This window comes from Adiantum capillus-veneris, chromosome 8, assembly GCF_014529385.1.
Source record: "Adiantum capillus-veneris isolate H3 chromosome 8, ASM1452938v2, whole genome shotgun sequence".
Classification (NCBI taxonomy): domain Eukaryota; kingdom Viridiplantae; phylum Streptophyta; class Polypodiopsida; order Polypodiales; family Pteridaceae; genus Adiantum; species Adiantum capillus-veneris.
In genome coordinates, this window is record NC_140938.1 from 30911973 (window position 1) to 30931041 (window position 19069).

General features: G+C 43.6%; 1 protein-coding gene across 2 annotated transcripts; it reads right to left on the minus strand.

Moving 5' to 3' along the window:
• Positions 1–839: 839 nt before the first annotated feature.
• LOC147451897 (uncharacterized) lies at positions 840–18543 on the minus strand. Of its 2 annotated transcripts, XM_086517786.1 has the most exons (9): positions 18132–18543; positions 16224–16511; positions 4317–4405; positions 2553–2691; positions 2313–2387; positions 2091–2212; positions 1860–1935; positions 1451–1510; positions 840–1363 (listed from the first exon to the last, which is right to left on the minus strand). In XM_086517786.1, exons 3-9 carry the CDS (start codon positions 4391–4393, stop codon positions 1235–1237), a joined length of 678 nt encoding a protein of 225 aa, XP_086373912.1. In that variant the 5' UTR covers positions 4394–4405; positions 16224–16511; positions 18132–18543; the 3' UTR covers positions 840–1234. The 2 variants fall into 2 exon arrangements, with proteins under 2 accessions (XP_086373912.1, XP_086373911.1); XM_086517785.1 differs by lacking the exon at positions 16224–16511 and having other exon boundaries at positions 18132–18539.
• Positions 18544–19069: the final 526 nt, after the last annotated feature.

Here is a 19069-nt window from a genome sequence, read left to right on the forward strand (position 1 = left end):
TAGCCAAAAAGGGTCCCATCACTCTCAATATGAAGACCGTATCAATGAAGTCTATGTGTACAATCACCCTTAAAAATTCTCATTATTGCTTGCATGTGGCAAGGATATGTATTGGTCATTCAGTCATATCATGGGTTGGTCTCTGAGACACACGCATGCACACAAAATGTGCACATGCATGTTCCATCCATCAGAGCTCTTCTCAAAGGGATTTAAGTTTTCTCACATTAAAGGGGATGTTCTATTAAAGCTCATGATCACATTAACTTTCCAGCTTCCCATCTTTGAGGGCGATTGACAAGGTAGATATTACAGATGTGCATATACTTATTGCACAAATCCGTATTGCTCGTTGTGGCTCCAAATTGCTCCATATAGCTCCAAGTTATGTCACCCCATCCATGGCAATTTGCCTCTCTTTTTTCACCACATAATGCCTAATCCACAGCTATAATAACCTGTGTTGTCTATTTGAAACTTGCCTCCCTTGCTTCATTGGGGCTTCCATACTGTTCACACTATTTTGAGATCAAGGTAAACTCAAAAGATTTTGTCCACTGATGAGATGAGGACCTATGCTTCATGACTTACTTGTTTCCACATTATCAACGAGGTGGCATTACGAAGACGTCAAATTTGTGATGTTTGAGACTACATTCTTTCATGTGTGCGCACTTTTGGCACACAAATATGACAATTTTTCTGTTGAATACAGGCTTGGTGAAAATCCCTCTTTAAATTGGCTCTCTCTCTCTCTCTCTCTCTCTCTCTCTCTCTCTCTCTCTCTCTCTCTCTATTCGCCAAACTTTCAAATTCTAGTTTTCCCTCCAGATCACAAGTTGAAGCCGAAGTTTGACATATTGATTCAAAGCACTTTCAAGAAATGAGACTAATAACCCGCTCCTTCAACATCTACAAGATGTCAATGAAGAGTAAGGAAGACAACTATAGTCGATCGTTAGGCCTAGTTTTCGAAGACATACGATCAGCACTTTCTTCAATCAGGCTTTATACTCGTGTGGAATAATTTTACATAACAAGGGAAGAATTTGCTTTCTTTCCACAAAGATTTAGAGGGGGTAGCCATGTTTATGTAAACAAATTGGGGCTAAGATAATTTTTGTGTGCTCGCGCACATTGTGAGTAAAGCAGGAGCGTATGCTTCCAAATTGGGATAAAGATGCATTTTTATTAGCACTCAAGGGGTGGTTGTGGGAGAAAAAAATGGTTAAGCTTAAGCTTTTTTGGATAAGGTTTTTAACAAACCCGTGGCAACTTTGTAAAACCAGAATAGATTCATCAAGGCGAGAGCGGGTGGTGCAATGAACAGGTAATAAAAACCAATTGTAAACACTTGCTTTACCTGTTTCAATCAGAGCATGCTTCCTTCATCAGCAAATTAGTTACATGCTTCCACATCCTACTACTCAATGTTTTAAAAAAGCTTCACCTGATCATAATGGAGATAGAGGTGGACAAAGAAGTAAATAAACAGTAACACCCTTGCTATCTGCACATTGGAAATAAATGAGAGATTGCCAAATGATGGTTGCAAATAGATATCAACATCTGCCCAGGCATTTTACCGCACTCCCTACAATGAACCAACACGCACATACCACACATGCATGCACACGTGCGCGCGCGCACACATTCTTGAAAATGTACATGCACATTCACCCACATCTGTGAAAGTAGTCTCTGGCCCATACCCAACTTCTTATAATGTTTTGTTCGAGTCAAAAGTACGGCAAATGTAGAAAGAAGACGTGAGTGCTTTTTATAAATTGCACGGAAGCCCCAGTGTCAGAAGCAAAAGAACTCAAACCATTGCCACACAGAATGAGAGAGCCTCTCACCAGCCATCCAAGAAACAATAATACTCCGTTTAGTACATAAGCTGAGGAGTTTTTCATTCCAGCCTTGCTAAGATACCTGCACACAGAATTTAAGGACCCAATTTTAGAGACACACACATGCCCACGGACACAAACATTTGTACACGATTACAAAGTGCAGTGAATTATTTTATTTTATTTTTAAAACCACTATTTGCGGACATTCCCCTCAAAATAAAACGAAAAATTTACCATCTCAAGTTCACAAATGGTGTGGTAATTTCGGAAAAAAGGACGACGTATAGATAGAAATGGCCCTGCCCACTGTACACGGACATGGCTAGAGACGACATCGACAATAGATGATGGAGAACCTGCAACAAGACATGTTAAATAGCATGTGAGCCTTGATGGAAGGAAAAGAAAGGACCAAAATAGGGTCATTGATAGCAAAAACTTATCGTCGATGCTGACATATTCTTTACCACCCAACGCTGGGTAGAACCACAAAATCATGGCTAGATCTGAAATGAAGTAACCAATGGAGACCTGTTTGGCAAATTGAAGCATCAACCCGCATAAGTTCTGTTATATTTCTTCAGGAAACCGCAAGCTTTAACATAGAATTAGAAAAATGTCACAACTTTGAACTGACCCTTAAAGTGGAAAGCCGACAAAGGCACACAGACATAATTTTTTTGGAATTGTGCTTACCCCTAGAATGACCTGTGAAAAAATTGAGCTTCGAAAAACCACGGAGCCATAGGTTTCATTATCTCGAAAAAAATCACTTAAAAAGAGCAGATACGCTGCTATCATAGAAACCACAATTGCATGGGCGGTCGAAAAACCCCTGTAAAACTGTTGTTATATTAGGTGAAAATGTATGCTAATATCCAATCAAGTGCAGCCTGCATGGTTATACTTTCAGTTCAAAAAACCCAAGCATTAAAACTTAAAGCCATGAGTTTGGTTCTCGAGACCCTCAAACTTGACCCTTTAAGTTCGCTAAGTGTGCGATAACTGTTACTAAGTGTTATATGGCATCCACCATAACCTATGCTACGTCAGTGACACTATGGTGTGATGACTAAAGGCAAGATCCGATGCTGATCTCTGCCCAAAGGAAGGCTCCACTGTGGATTCCAATCCGCCAAGGGCTGATCCGCACCTTGGGCACGGTGGACTCTCTGGTTGTCAACACACAGCAGAGAGCAATGGGTTGTCTGAACGCATGTGGAGGGTGAGTTGCGTTGACTGTTGCAGAATGTGGTGGTTGAGAAGTGATATGGCTTGAAATGATTAGATGTAGGCTCTCTGGGTCGGAAGGGGGGGGGGGGCAGCTAGTCCAAACGCACAGGAACAGTTTCCTTCGTAGGTTCCACTGGCTTGCTACAATGCATTTCTGATATTCTGAAAATTAAGTCAACTTAGCCTGCCAAGTTGCAACTTGCTCAATAGCAATGACATATTATTTCTACGACAACATTCAACATGTCTTAATAGCAAGGAAAACTTCTCCACCATTCAACTTCAAGCAGAATTATTGGTTATGAATGGCTTCAAACTGGGCCTAGTGCAATGCCATATCATTTCTACGACAACATTCAACATGTCTTAAATGCAAGGAAAACTTCTCCACCATTCAACTTCAAGCAGAATTATTGGTTATGAATGGCTTCAAACTGGGCCTAGTTAGCTGTGTGTTGTTGGCCTCTAGAGGATCATAAGGTGGTAGCCAATCTTCTGATTCAAACAATGCTTTTGCTAGCTTAGAAGTATCGTGAGGTGTTGCATTCTATCTTGCCCAAAAACATAACATGAAGGCCTCTTCACTACTGTACAATCATCAAATATTTTCACAACGGCATTTGCATGCACCCTTCTGCAGGTGTCTTCGTTTAGAGGGACACCCTGCCTTGACTTTTTGAGCAAAAGGTCCTAAAATGCAATTTCTGGAATTAGATGTAACACCTATTCCATTTTAAAGCAAGAGGAAACAGCAAAGGGAGGCATCTCTGCTTCAAAGCGAGCACACTCATGCAGGGCACGCAGCTGAGAAATAAGGGAGGCCTTGACTGCTATCATGCAAGAAGAATGGACACATTTGAAAATTAAGGTCAGCACAAGGAGAACTACATTAAGCGTTCCAACTCTTGTAATGCTTGTGCTGGTATAATTTTGATAATGATCGTTCTATAACCACAAGGCTAACTTATCAGTAGACTACTTTCATTATCCTTGCATGTAATTGTATGAAATTTTATTTTGGTGTCTCTATGGCAAGCAACCCTTCAAAGTCTCACACCAACAGTTAAACTATGCCATATCGAGATCAGTTAACATACTTGCATTGATTGGCACTCTGTACTAGCTAAGTCCTTACCATGAAAATTTGTTTCTTGAAAACCCAGCATAACAGTAATAGCATAACAGTAATAAAGAACGAAAAAAATATCGACTCTACAATTCACCAACCTGTTGTCCCACTCAACCTTTTCCAATTTACTAAGTTTCAAGTAAGCAGAAGAGTATATAGGACTGGAAGTCTGCATAACATTGTATACCTGTAAACGACCAAAAAACAGGGAAACCACATAAGAAGATTCATTATAGATGTGATCACAATACAATTTCATCCATGACGCATTTACACAAGCTGTGATGACGATCAACACTGAACATTTTGGGCTGCAAATTTTATTAATCCATCTTGAAGTGCCTCGAAACCAGATTACACACCATAAACCTCACAAAAACACTGCTAATCATATAAATGTCTTCATAGAAGCTTGACAAAGAAATCTCTCTCTCTCTCTCTCTCTCTCTCTCTCTCTCTCTCTCTCTCTCTCTCTCTCTCTCTCTCTCTCTCTCGCGGAGAAGCATAGCTGACATTCTATTACTTGGCCCCCATTCGAGCGCCCAAAATGGTGCCGGCCCCAAGGGGACGTAAAATATATTACACGGCACCAGTAGGCAATTATTAAGGCCAATGCCCAAACCACAAAAACTGAAAAGACTAAAAACAAGCCTGGGAAAAAAAAACCCTCTTCATGGGTAAAAAGTACCCTGGAGGGAGAGGAGGCAGAGAGAGAGGGAATTCACCAAAACCTCTGAAAGATATGAAGAGGAAAACTACCAAGGAAGGTATGGGGCATAACTAGAGAAGGCCAAGACAGTAGTATCAAGAACGTGCTGAGAAGCAACCACTACAGAGGAGGTTGAAGGATGGGATGTCATAAACTGGTGACGTGGCAGGCCCCACACACACACACACACTGCTGGCAGGCTCCGTAAAATGCGCCGACAGGCTGACGCGGCAAACTTTACGGACGTTCGCAATCTGCGATGATTGCTGACGTGGTAGATTTCCGCCAAACGCGTTGGGCTGCTGGCGTGGCAGTATGTACGGATCTCCGCAATGGCACGGAACTACGCCGGGCCGTGTCGTCTTTTGTGAACTGTTTTAAAGTGAATCTCTGCTGTATCGCGGTAGAATCTTGACGTGGGGTGTCCAAGTTTGTTACAGTGGTATCAGAGCGCGGCCGTCTACCAGGAAATCCGATCCTTTTCTCACGACACTTATGGATTCCAAGAAGAATCGGTCGACTTCTTTTGCATCTGCTGATGCGGGAGGAGATCAAAAAGAAGATTCAACCAAATTAACAGAGGAAGAGTATGGGCCACCTCGGCCTACTCAGTACGAACTTCAAGAGATGGAACATCGACAGCAGGTTGACGAGTGCACAAAGCAGATGATTAAATTTGCGAAGGATCCTCAGTTGGCAAAATTTTTGTCTCAACAATGCATCGCAGAAGTGCATACCCAGTGGCAGAAAGCCACAGAACCACCCATCAAACCGGCAATCAAGAAACCTCCTTCTCCGAGGATGTTTACAGAACAAGAATTACAAGAGGTGGTTCAGACATAGATCAGTCGGCTTTTGGACGCGAACAATCAATCCAAAAAGCAAGTGAAAAAGCGCAAGAAGGGGATTAACTACCTTGGTTATTTGGGCCGTCAATCTTCTTTTGCATCTACAAGAAAGCAGAAGAAGCGAGTACGTTTTGAAGGACTACCTAGTTCTTCTTCTTCCTCTTCTTCTGACAGTTCTTCTAGCTCTTCTGACTCGAGCAAGGAGGACAGAGGAAAAGGCAAAGAAACCCAGATTTCGCCCAGTTTTTGACAATCCTACAAAGGAGTCATCCTCTGACAGTTCGGACTCCGATGACCATATGTTTTATGCAAAGAAGAAGCATTTTTACAGAGCCAACCAATATGACTTCCTCAAAGACAAAAGCAACAAAGCAAAAGAATTCAAAGAAGCTGGACAATCGATAAAATTTGAATCCTTTTCTCGGTTCCAAGATATTTCGAGGACTTTGGCCTTCATTCAGCAGTTTGACATAGCCTCTTCTCTGGAGGGCACTACTCAGAGCACTCCAAGATTAGGAGGGCTGTATCTTTTCTTAAAGGCAATGCTCGAACATGGTGGTCCACTCTTCTTCTGAGGAAGGAAGCTCCAGTCAAGTGGTTGAAATTCAAAAGGCTCTTTATATCTTCTTGGCTGACTCGAGAGTACGAACGAGATATACGAACCGCTTGGAACCATCTTCGAATGACCAAAGGAGATTCTTTGGACGCTTATTGCGAGAGATTTTGGGACTCTTTTCTACCAACCTCTTCATTTAAGAAGGTCTCTTTTAAGGAACGGATTGAGCGGTTTTGCTGCAGACTCCCTACAGAGATCCCAGATTACTGCCTTGAACAAAAGTCAAATTCTATTCAAGAATTAATGGGTCATGCAATACGGGTTTCTCGATACATCCGAGAAATTTGACTTACCCCACTAATGAGATTCTGACTCAGAGAACCCAACAGACCTCTAACAATGAAAGTAGAAAGAAAAAGAGTTCCCAAGAAAAGAAGGATAAGGGCCAATTATATCAGAGAGGGGAAGTGTTTTGGTTGCGGGGAACATGGGCACATCTTCGCAAAGTGCCCCAAAAAGGCACAGCAAGAACAAACTGAAGACAGGCCAGAGAGTTCGAGAGCAGCAGAGGAACGTGGCAAAAAAAGGCAAGATGAAAGCAAGACTGGTACCAGATTGCATGGGTACTCACCCAAGCCTGATTGATGAAAGTACATAACTTTCCGGAGCTTGGGGCAAAGTGAAAGACCAAGAAGCCCCGATTTTCTTCGATGGAGGAGCCAAGACCAACTTCATTTCACCCGAATTGGCGGAGCAGCTCGAGATTACACCCGACAGGATGGGACTACCAGCAGAGGCAGTTCTAGCGGCACCCAGACGGGACATAGCCATTACACCTGTCATTGGCAAACTTCGGTTGCATTGTCAAGGGTATTTAGAGCACGAGGACTTTTACATAATGCCCTTGGAAGGTTGTGACGTCCTCCTAGGAGTCCCTTGGTACCATAAGAACAACGCCGTGGTCGATTATCAGGCAAAGAAAGCAACTTTGACGAATGAAAAGGGCCGAAAAATTGTACTTAATGTAAAATTGAAACCCCCCCCCCCCCCCATTACCTCTATAGAGACCTAGGGTTAGTACGCATCATCTTTGTACACAGTTCTTGGACAGCCACCACTTTCCGAACCCCCGATCCATGCCCACACACATGTGCTTTTTTCGCCGTTGAGATGGTGAAGAAGGCCATTGACAAGATGAGGACTGGGAGAGCATATGATCATGATGGCTTAGCGGCTGAGCATTTCATGCATGCTAGAGATCTACTAGCATAGCTTCTAGCAGTTATGTTTAACCGTGCCATGTGTGAGGGCTTGCCTGATACTTGGAGCATATCTACGATTGTATCTATCTTCAAGTCAAGAGACCCTATGGAGCCTGGGAATTATCGCACTATCATGATTGGACACACATTGGCACGGTTGTACGCATAAAGAGACCCTATGGAGCCTGGGAATTATCGCACTATCATGATTGGACACACATTGGCACGGTTGTACACATCCATTCTTTAGCAGCAACTGAGTAGGTGGGCAGAGGGAGGGAATGCGTGTAGTTGGGCAAGCAGGGTTCAGGAGAGGTTTTTCTACTCTTGACCATATCTTGACACTCAGGGCCATCATTGAGGAGGGCAGATCCCATGGGAGACGGATCTATTGTAGCTTTGTTGACTTCCGCAAAGGATTTGACACAGTACCCAGAGCTAGATTGATACGCAGATTACAGGAGACGGGAGTACCCACAGAGCTCATTTGGGGGATCATGGCATTGTACAGGTCAGTAGTAGGGCATGTACTATCTACACCGGTTCACTCCACTCTTGGGGTGAAGCAGGGCTGCCCGCTCTCTCCTACTCTATTTGGTATGTATATGGATGAGGTTTCTAACTACATTGAGAGAGATGGTGATAGAGGTGCACCGCTGGCAGGGACATGGATACCGCTATTGTTATATGCTGATGATATTGTGTTGATCTCCGACTCTCCAAAGGGGATGCAACGTCACTTGGATGCTTTGCATAGGTGTGATCATGAAAGTGGTTTGTATGTCAACCTTGGTAAAACCAAGGTCGTGGTATTTAATACCACCCCACAGTGGATCAAGAGGTCAGCGCCCGCATTCACATACGGCCAGGAGATACACTGGAGTATACAGATGCTTACACTTACCTTGGAGTGGTTTTTAGTGGGCCAGCATTTTCATTGAGGAGAGCAGCATAGACTAGATTGACCAGAGCCCATGCAGCATTGGGTAGATTGGAGAGGATGTGTTCATAAGTTCAGTTTCAGGAGCCTCGGACGAAGCTCTGGCTCTTTGACACTCTGGTGTGGTTTTTAGTGGACCAGCATTTTCATTGAGGAGCGCAGCAGAGACTAGATTGACCAGAGCCCATACAGCATTGGGTAGATTGGAGAGGATGTGTTCATAGGTTCGGTTTCAGGAGCCTCGGACGAAGCTCTAGCTCTTTGACACTCTGGTGGCTTCTGCAGTGCTCTATGGAGCTGAGATATGGGGGCCTTCATTGGATCATCACGGGAGGACAGGTCGCATTATGATCTCGCAGCCATTAGAGCCAAGGCTTAGTACCACGTGCCATTATCCGAGTAGAGCTAGCTACCCCCCCACTAGTGGTTGAGGCGCTCACTAGATCTGTCTCCTTCATACACCGCATGTGGGAACTTCCCACAGACAGTTACGCCCGCCTTGCAATTGAGTCCTCTCGACAATTAGCCATGCAGGGAGATACAACATGTTGGTATGGGGAGATGACATCATGGTTTCAGGCGCATGGGGTTCAGCATAGACAGATTGCCCCCCTTCCAGTACTCACTGGATGCACCCTCTCTGACTCTTACACAGTCCGAGATCACCAGGCTCATCCGCCAGGACCTGACTCAGCTAGACACCACGAGGACATGGATACAGCCAGCACAGGAGCTGGGCACAAAGATGGCTTTCTACAGAGAGCATCTTCTCCAACTTACAGAGGACGGTTTCGTGACGAGGCCCAGATACATGGACACCACTTGTCTCATGGGACACGATGTGCTTTTGGCCAGATACGCACATCTTCACACCAGGGATACGATGTGCTATCGGCCAGATACGCACCCTCTCTGACTCTTACACAGTCCGAGATCACCAGGCTCATCCGCCAGGACTTCACTCGGCTAGACACCAGGAGGACATGGATACAGCCAGCACAGAAGTTGGGCACAGAGATGGCTTTCTACAGAGAGCATCTTCTCCAACTTACGGAGGACGGTTTTGTGACGAGGCCCAGATACATGGACACCCACTTGTCTCATGGGATACAATGTGCTATTGGCCAGATACGCACATCTTCACACCAGCTGCAAATCGAGACTGGGAGATACAACGGAGTATCAGCAAAGGCCAGGACATGCCCCCTGTGTGACATGGAGCCTGAGACAGAGTTGCACTACACACGGCACTGCCCCGTCTACTACGAGATACGAGGCCGCTTCCACTGCTTGTTCAGAGAGGGCTTTGGACCACTCTCCAAAGTCATGAGGTACGAGGACCAGAGATGCCTGGGTTTGTTTCTGCTCGAGCTGCGCAGACATAGAGAGAGTCTGATGAGAGGAGAGGCTAGCCAGTCTCAGGAACACATTACATACTTCTTTAAAGCAGACACTGGACACCCGGAGGAGCTAATACCACAGCAGAGCTTGTGCCTCACACCAGAGGCACACTGATCAACCGAGCGACTGAGCTGGGGAGATCTAGACGCCCACGTCTGCGAAGGACTACACAACATCAACGAAGGCTACATCAGAGGATTCGGATCACTTTGGCCCGACATGCACGACGTCCGATCAGGCTGCTGACCATGGAGGAGATTGATGAGATCCACCAGCGACCGATGCTGGATCTCTTGTGATTTAGCTATCCCAGCTAGCTGCTTAGTTCACACCTACCACTTTGGGATTCCATAGTATTTTTATTTTGTCATTTTGTTACTCGGACTTTGTATCAGATCCACCACATTGTAACGCTCTGGTCTCATAGGTCACTTTGGCCTTTTGAAGACGTTAATATAACATTTCATTTCTCTCTCCTCGCCGGATAGATCTTTAAGGTCATTGGGATAGTTTCCTACGATGTTAAAACAATCTTCTTCTTCTCTCTCTCTCTCTCTCTCTCTCTCTCTCTCTCTCTCTCTCTCTCTCTCTCTCTCTCTCTCTCTCTCTCTCAATCAAAAGAAGAGAGGCTTGGTACCCTTTTGTATTACGTAATCAAAATTACACACTCGAAGGCATTACATCAGCTCGTAGGCATATACAAGGATAACGGATCTAATAATGAAAAACCCCCTGAGATATTCAATGACTACAAACCATAGGGCGGGAGAGCGAGAGGAGGCCAAAACTCCTCCAAACAATCTCATGTAGCCAACTCCAGATCTCCGTAAACAACGGTGCATCCCAGCAAAAGAGACATCACCACCGCAAGAAGGCTTTGTGTCAAAAATTCAGGGCAGAAGAAATATATGGTGCAAATCTGAAGGCGAAGCAGAAATCTCCCAAAATACCCACCAAACCCAATTCCAAGCCTAAATCAACCATTAAACAAAAGAAAAAACAAAAAAAAAAAAACAAGCTATAAACAGGCAGGCACACACGCGCACACATCTCAACCACAAGCAGTCATGCAAAACGCACTCACCCCAAGCACATGCAGATCCACAAGCACAAGAATCATACACAAAAGAAATAAGGCACATATGAGCAAGCAAGCAGACATAAGGAAGAAACAGAATCCTGGAGAAACAAAGAAAAATACCTACTTATGAACAGCAAGTAAAACATAAGGAAGAAACTGTCGCAGGTAGCACAAGTGACATAAGAGAGGAACAAACCCCTGGTGAAGGCGTGAAGTAGAGCACTTGCGGTTCTGTAAACCTTAAGCGCCACCGTAATTGGAAGTTCAGTGGCTGCTTAAGACGAGAAGTCGTTCGTCAAAGTGGAAAATCAATCCATTACGTCCAGGGCCCACCACGTGGAGGTCTCTCTCTCTCTCTCTCTCTCTCTCTCTCTCTCTCTCTCTCTCTCTCACACACACACACACACACACACACAAAAGCGTAGCTGACGACGTATTACCCCCCCCCCCCTCGAGCATCCAAAGAGGTTCCTCGCCCCAGGGGAAGTAAAAACTCTTACATGAAACGCTTGTAGGCAATTACAAAGGCCAATGGCCCAAACATTAAAAATTGAAAATATGCCAGGAAAAAAAGCCCTCCTAGTGAGGGTAAAAAGTTCCCTGGAAACTACTAAAGGAGGGAGGAGGGGAGACGTTATCCACCAAAGCTTCTAAAAGAAGCTGTTGTGAAGAGGGAAACCACCCAAGAAGGTATGGGGCATAACTAAGAAGCCTTGGACAACATCTAAACATGCACTGAGAGGCAACCACTGCACATGAGCATGAAGGATGGGACCGTAAGGTGCCCTCCACGATAAAGATAAAGAACCACCATAAAATGCCATGAAGGAAATCAAAACCGCAGAAACCAGTTCAACCACCAAATAGCCGCTAAAAGAGGAAGCCAGCAAGTCAACGTTGAAAGCCAGTAGGGCAAACAGAGAGGATTAAGAGCAGCAACAATGTGAAGAAGAACACCGGTTTAAAGGCAGCAGTGAAGGCTCTCATCCTGGCCAAACCCATAAAACTGCCATCGTTAGGAGGAAATTGTCAATGTGCAATGGAAGGCATGGTGACAAGGAAACATGCTTGGGGGGGGGGAAGGAGAGAGAGACAGAGAGAAGATGGAGAGAGCGGTCAGCACACACGAATAATCAATAGACTTTCAACCAAAAGAGACAGAGGGAGAAGATTGATGTAATATTGGGGACCAGGAGATAGGTTGCCCCCCCCCCCCCCCCCCCCCTTAAAGAGAATCTTTATTAGGGAGATGCAAGCACAACAACCAGAGAAACCCCTCCGTTCTAGATCTTAGACTCGATGGTCAATTTCTTCCCGTGAGGGAAATTCTGAGAGGCGAGCTCTCTAGTCCTTTTCCATCTGTACTCGGAGTAAAAACTCCGCAGACCGTTCCGGATTATGTTTCTGGGATCCCAGAGCGTAGACCGAAGCCTCCTTGATCCTTCTCCGCAGTGGAGTACCTGCAAAAAGCACAAACACAAAACCAACAATCGTATAGCGTATTCACAAGATTTTATTCCCTATCCGATGCTCCCGTCACCCATGTGACACATCAGGAATATCCATTTTCCAATCCCTTCCATCGAACTAACGGTACAACTCCTTCACAATGCTTTATGTCACCCATCATATGACACATCAAAATCGTCCGTTCTTGATGGCTTTTATCAGTTCCAGTAGATCTACAGTTCCTAACTTTTACAGTTCAAGTGTAGACATTTAAATATCCTAATTTTTGTAAATAGAAATTAAGCAACATCCCTCTTGCTTCTAAACAGTTGTCCTCAACCATAGTGCTTGTACATATCCTTCCAAAATCTCGTGATAAGATGCTAATTCTTGCTCAATCATCCACTAAGCATCTAAAGTTGAATAATTCTTAAACTTTACCAAATACTTTCATGTAAACTTTTTGCACTTAAGTGGCCGCTCTTGATGATGAATGATCTACTCCGGATTTCTTCCGTTTCCTAAACCTCAGGAGAGTCCTCAACAATAGGCTAACTTGGAGGCGGTCCCACATATGGCTGAAGTAAACTAACATGGAAAGCGTTATGGATCCTCCAATGAGGCGATAGCTCTAATCGGAATGTCACATCATTCGCTTGGTCAATTATCTTAAACGACCCATAATAACGATTGAAAAGGATACCACTTTCCCCTTGCGAGTCTCTTGTTTCTTTAGAGCCTTCTCAAACTTGAGTAAGACCAATTGACCAATTGTTAAGTCCAAATTCCTTCTGTGCTTGTCCGCAACTTTCTCATGTTTTTCTTGAGAGCGTAATATTGCTCTCTTAACTTGCCCATAGGCAGTGTCCATATCCCGGACAAATTCATCCGCTACAAAAATCTTATCCTGTTAAAAGGATCGATGGCCATAAAGAATCTCTTCTTCGTAGACGAATGTACGATATTATTATACGCGTACTCGACAAAGGGTAAATACTTCTCGTAGTCAGACTGTCTGTCCGGCACGTAGTATTTCAACATATCCAATACTTTGGAATTGGCGATCTCACTCTGCCCATCCATTAGGGAATGGTATGCAGAAGAAGAATTCAACTTCGTGCCAAGGTTATCAAGCAAGGCACGCTAAAAATTTCCTGTCATGCGAGGATTTTGATAACTCACAATAGACTTGGGCATCCCATGATGCTTGAAAATATGTGCTAGAAAACCCTAGCCATGTGATCTGCTTTATGTTTTCCTGACTGGAATAAAGTAAGCTCGCTTGCTAAATCTATCCACAATAGTCTAGATTGCATCATTTCCAGTATGAGTCTTTGGGAGATCCATGATAAACTCCATCGCAATACTCTCCCAAGGTTGATCACGCACAGACAAAGCCTCGAGTAACGCAGGCGTCTTATGCCAATCGTACTTGATTTTTTGGCAAACCAAACATTCCCTCACATACTGATCGATGTCTGCTTTAAGGCTTGGCCAAAAGAAATATCTTGGTCGTGGGGAGAATACCTTGGTGACCTACATAAGGTAAAGCATGTGCTTCATCATGATTTTCTTCATTAATGGCACCGCCATGCAAATGGCTTGGTGGTTGTAGAGATAAGCATCCCGAATGAAATAAGGATATTCATTCTCTGTTCTGTAACTGGATCCAAATGGAGGAGAAGTCCAGGTCGTTCTCATACAAATCCAGAAGTGATTCCAGTGCTTGGTGATATACAAAAGTAATGCATTCATCCTTGGTTGTCTAGACAGTGCATTCGCAGCCACGTTCTTACTCCCAGCCATATGAAGTATATGGAAGTGAAACATGGACAAGAAGTTGGCCCATCTCATCTGCTTCTCAAATAATTTCCGTTGCGTGAGGAAATACCACAAACTTTGGTGATCAGTTTTGATCACAAAATCTGCTCGTAGAAGATAATGCTTCTACGTAGACAATGCATAAATGACGACCATAAGTTCCTTCTTGTAGATCGAGGCATGCAATTCTGCATCCTTAAGCCATCTACTTTCATAAGCCACGGCATGGGCTTCTTAATCTAGCACTGCACCAATGCAATCACCTAAAGCATCACAATGAACCTCGAATGGTTTCCTTAAGTCTGGCACTATCAAAATAGGACCATGGCTAAATAAATACTTTAGCATATCAAAGGCTCCTTGTTGTCTCGATCCCCATCTAAAGGGAATCTTCCTCCTCGTTAGGTCATGAACTGGTCCTGCTACATGAGCAAAGCCTCAGCCGACAATAAGAACACAATCCTAGAAAGCTACGTACATCGTATACCGTAGTGAGAGTTGGCTAGTCTTGTACCACCTAGATCTTTGTAGGAACTCACTTGATTATGAGAGACTATATGGCCGAGATACTGTATCTCCGTGAGAAAGAACTCACTTTTCTTTGCATTTACACGCAACTCATGCTTTCGCAGTTCTTGAAACACTATATCCAAGTGCTTCTGATGTTCCTCCTCTGTCCTCGAAAAGACAAGTATGTCATCAAAGAACACTCCTATAAAACCTCGATGTGGGCTGAAAATTCGATCGGTCGTTCAATTGAATATGGCAAGAGCATTGGTCAAGCCGAAAGGCATTACCAAAAATTTATGAAGTCCAAATGCAGCTTACCAAGGATGGTTTTGTGACGAGGCCCAGATACATGGACATATCTCATGGGATACGATGTGCTATTGGCCAGATATGCACATCTTCACACCAGCTTCGGGTTGAGACTAGTAGCAAAGGCCAAGACATGTCCCCTATGTCACATGGAGCCTAAGACAGAGTTGCACTACATATGCCACTACCCACTTTACTATGAGATACGAGGCCACTTTCACTATTTGTTCAGGGAGGGTTTTGGACCACTCTCTAGAGCCATGAGACATTAGGACAAGAGATGTCGAACTGTTTTTGCTCGAGCTGCGCAGACACAGAGAGAGCCCAATGAGAGGAGAGGCTAGCCAGTCTCAGAGACGAATCACAGACTTCTTTAGAGCGAACACCGGGCAGCCAGAGGAGCAACTACCACATCAGAGCTCACATTCTCCTCACACTAGAGGCGCATTGATCGATCAAGCGGCCAAGCTAGGGAGATCCATATACCCACGATTGCGGAGGACTACACAGCATCGACGAAGGCTGCATCAGAGGATTTGGATCACTTTGACCCGACATGCATGACACCCGGTCAGACTATTGACCATGGAGGAGATTGATGAGATCCGCCAGCGATCAATGATGGATCTCTTGTGATTTAGCTCTTTTTGAGGATACACCCACATTGTGTTATATTAGCCCTCTTCCACTACTCTCACCCCCCTACTCATATCCTACACAATTCCAGCTAGCTGCTTAGCTTGTTCTATAGTACCCCTTGTTTTTCAATACCTTTTATTTTTGGTACTTTTTGGTACTCAGACATTGTATCAGATTCATCACGTTGCAACTTTTTGGTCTCGTAGGCCATTTTGGCCTTTTGAAGACGTTAATATAACATTTCATTTCATTTTTCATCTCTCTCTCTCTCTCTCTCTCTCTCTCTCTCTCTCTCTCTCTCTCTCTCTCTCTCTCTATATATATATATATATATATATATAATTTATTTATTTATTTATTTATTTATCTAGCTATCTTTCTATTTATTTATTTTGCAATATTAAAATCGACCATAACTCATGGTACAAGAAATACGGGGAAACCCTATGGCATACTCGATGATCTCAGTGAAGAACATACCTATACAACCTCAGTCTATTAAAACCCCATACAACCGGTCCCTAATGGGGGGAAGTCCAATGGCTGCGTGAAGCCTACATATATCTGTCACATGCTCTATCCGCACCGAATGAAGTAGCAAAACCCTTTAAACCATCCTTCCCGACCATAATGACCTCAGGGATGATACTATACATAAAGAGTAATCCTGTAGCATTTCAGAAACTCCACGCGACCGAGAATCCCTTGTGCTGCACTTCAAGCATTAACTGCATCTCTATGAAGAATCCCAAATAGGATGCAGCGCTCCTGCAAAGCCATAGCAATAATAAGTAGGGAGGAATCCACTCATCCTACATGATGAAAATCGAGGGAAGGTACCACTGATCTCCCAACAAATCCTCAAACTAGCACTCCAGAAGAAGGAAAAACTCATAATCTATAAAGCTCTGTGATTCATCGAAGTCTATTCTATCAATGCATTAAAAAAAACATGGTGGTGAAATCTATAAATATCATCGACAACACCTCTGGACAAAGGAAGCTAAGGCCACATCTCTCAGGATACTGCATGAAGAAACATCAATACTCAGGGGGGCCCATTCTTCAAAGGCTCTGTCGGAGATCTCCATGGGCTTAAAGAATAAAAATGACATAGTAGCTATCGCCGATCCTTGCCTAGACTATGGAGCTGCAATACTGAAATTCAAACCTTATATGCTGAAATTGTTAGGATTTTAAGGTCTGATAGCTTGAAATGTTGAATTTAGCATGGACTAGTCTTAAGTAGTCTGGTCTGTTTTGATGCTGAAGCGCTGAAAAATTGGAAGCAAGGTTTTTATGCGAATTTAACGCACTACATTTAGAAGGACCCTGCATGGATTGTTATGTAAAACCTTCTAAACTTCTAATTATGTGACTTTAAAAGTTTGTTTTGTAGCAATCAAGAAGCAAAAGAATGAGGCCATCTTGCCTAGTTGTACTTACAAAACTTAAGAGGAAGCTCTTGAAAAACATAGAGCCTTTGCTCTTAATCATTGATTGAATACAAAAACAAAATACTATGAGGGGCCCCTATTCACCGACCTATCCATCTCAAAAGGGGAACTACGCCCCTCTTGTCTATTGTGTGCAGGTGTTGTGATGTGTTTGTTGCATTTAAGTTCTTTCTTTTACTATATTTGAAGTCTCTTATCATGTTTCGCTAGTTCTTCTAGAAGAGCAGGTCGATTCCAGTAGAATCAGAGCATAATTGATTGCTCTTTTGTGGGCAATCCAGATTTCTTCAACTACTTCAAGTACCATGGAGAATGACAAATTGTGCATACATGCAGAATAGCATGAGTTCTTTTAAAAAGAATTAATTTGCCACAATACATTCTCATCCATGAAATGTGAGTGGAGGAACTAGGGCACAGGAAAATGACATGTGCTAGAAGTATAGCCTCCTTGAAAACTTAAATTCTCATAGCAATACATGCCATGTTTTGGCATGTGGCTAATATTGAACATGACTTGAGCCCCCCAAAACATAGTACCTTCCGTGGAAAGAACAGAGAGAAAAAGTTTAGTCCTCACGTGGCTACCCAGCAAACAGATTTTGAGGCACGTTGTTGTAATACAATCAACCCGGAACCGGGTTTCAAATCCTGGTTTCATATCATTGAATCAATGTTCAACTTCAGTCTCAAACCAGAACTGGGCTTTAAATCCCGCTTTCATTTCTTGCAGCTAACACAAGCTTTTTCACAGCCAAGCAAAAAAGCAAGCAACAACCAGAATCAAGCAAAAACCCTTTATGTTGGGACAGATTTCCATACTATGACTGAACTACTGCCTGATGGTCTAAATGGAACACAATCTAGCATAAGCTGACATACACACAGAGTCATACTGAGCATAAAAAGGCAAACATAGCTGAATACATACCACTCTGCATCCAATGATTCCAAGTGTCACCGAAAAGAACCAAAGAATTGGCTCAGCCCATGGATTTCCGGCTGCTAATGATAACATTTGCCCGTGATAGGGCTCTGACTGCTTCATTTTGGGAGATATTACTTAACTGAGAGAGGGAAACTTAAGTGAGAGGCTGTTTTCCATGATCTATTCAGTGGAGGAAATCAGATGGAGTCACCAAAAATGAAATTGGCACCCTCAGAACTGCGCAAACGGATATAAAGCTACCTGGGTGCTGGAAACAAGCATAAGATCAAACTCTCTCTCTCTCTCTCTCTCTCTCTCTCTCTCTCGTCTCCTGTGTGACAAAATTTCAAAGGTGTGTCGAATTTTCCATCACGTGCACGCCCAAGTCGGCTACAGTGAAAGACTTTGCTGTTATTGTCGATAAAATTAACCATTGTTTGAGTAACGTCGTGTTGCTCGTACTTCTAGAGGATCTTGGCCCTCTAAACGGAAACATAAAAGTGAGAAGCCTTTAAAGATAAAACTAGTATGTGACCCGGGCGTTGCTGCAGCTAGGTGTACTTAAAATGAAGCAATTGTTGTTCCTTCTTCCTTTCAAGATGTGAGCAAATGCCTATGATTCTCATGTGAGTTTTTAGAGCTCTTTAATACACTTGTGCATCAGCCATTGCGATAACTATTTTCTTGAGGGCAATGTATGAAAACTCACAAGGTCTAGGCGCTCTCCACATTCATGTCAACCAAGCACAAATCTATCTTTTGGATCAATACTAAGTTAAGTCTACCTTTTGGAGTGTAAGATCCAACAAATAATGAAGTGTAGTTACTCTCCACATTCTTGTGGATTGACCAAGAGAAAATCTCCTTCTAGTTGGTCATACCAAGCTCCAACACACTCCTCCCAATCATGGCAAGTTCATCCCCCCCCCCCCCCCCTCCCC

Excerpts from the sequence above, each read along its gene's own strand:
- LOC147451897 (XM_086517785.1), bottom strand. The coding sequence starts at position 18,248 with ATGAAGCAGTCAGAGCCCTATCACGGGCAAATGTTATCATTAGCAGCC. Across the intron at positions 1,936-2,090 it reads CCATTTGTGAACTTGAGATG|GTATCTTAGCAAGGCTGGAA; the intron begins GTAAATTTTTCG and ends TTCTGTGTGCAG. Across the intron at positions 1,511-1,859 it reads TATTGTTTCTTGGATGGCTG|ATAGCAAGGGTGTTACTGTT; the intron begins GTGAGAGGCTCT and ends TCCAATGTGCAG.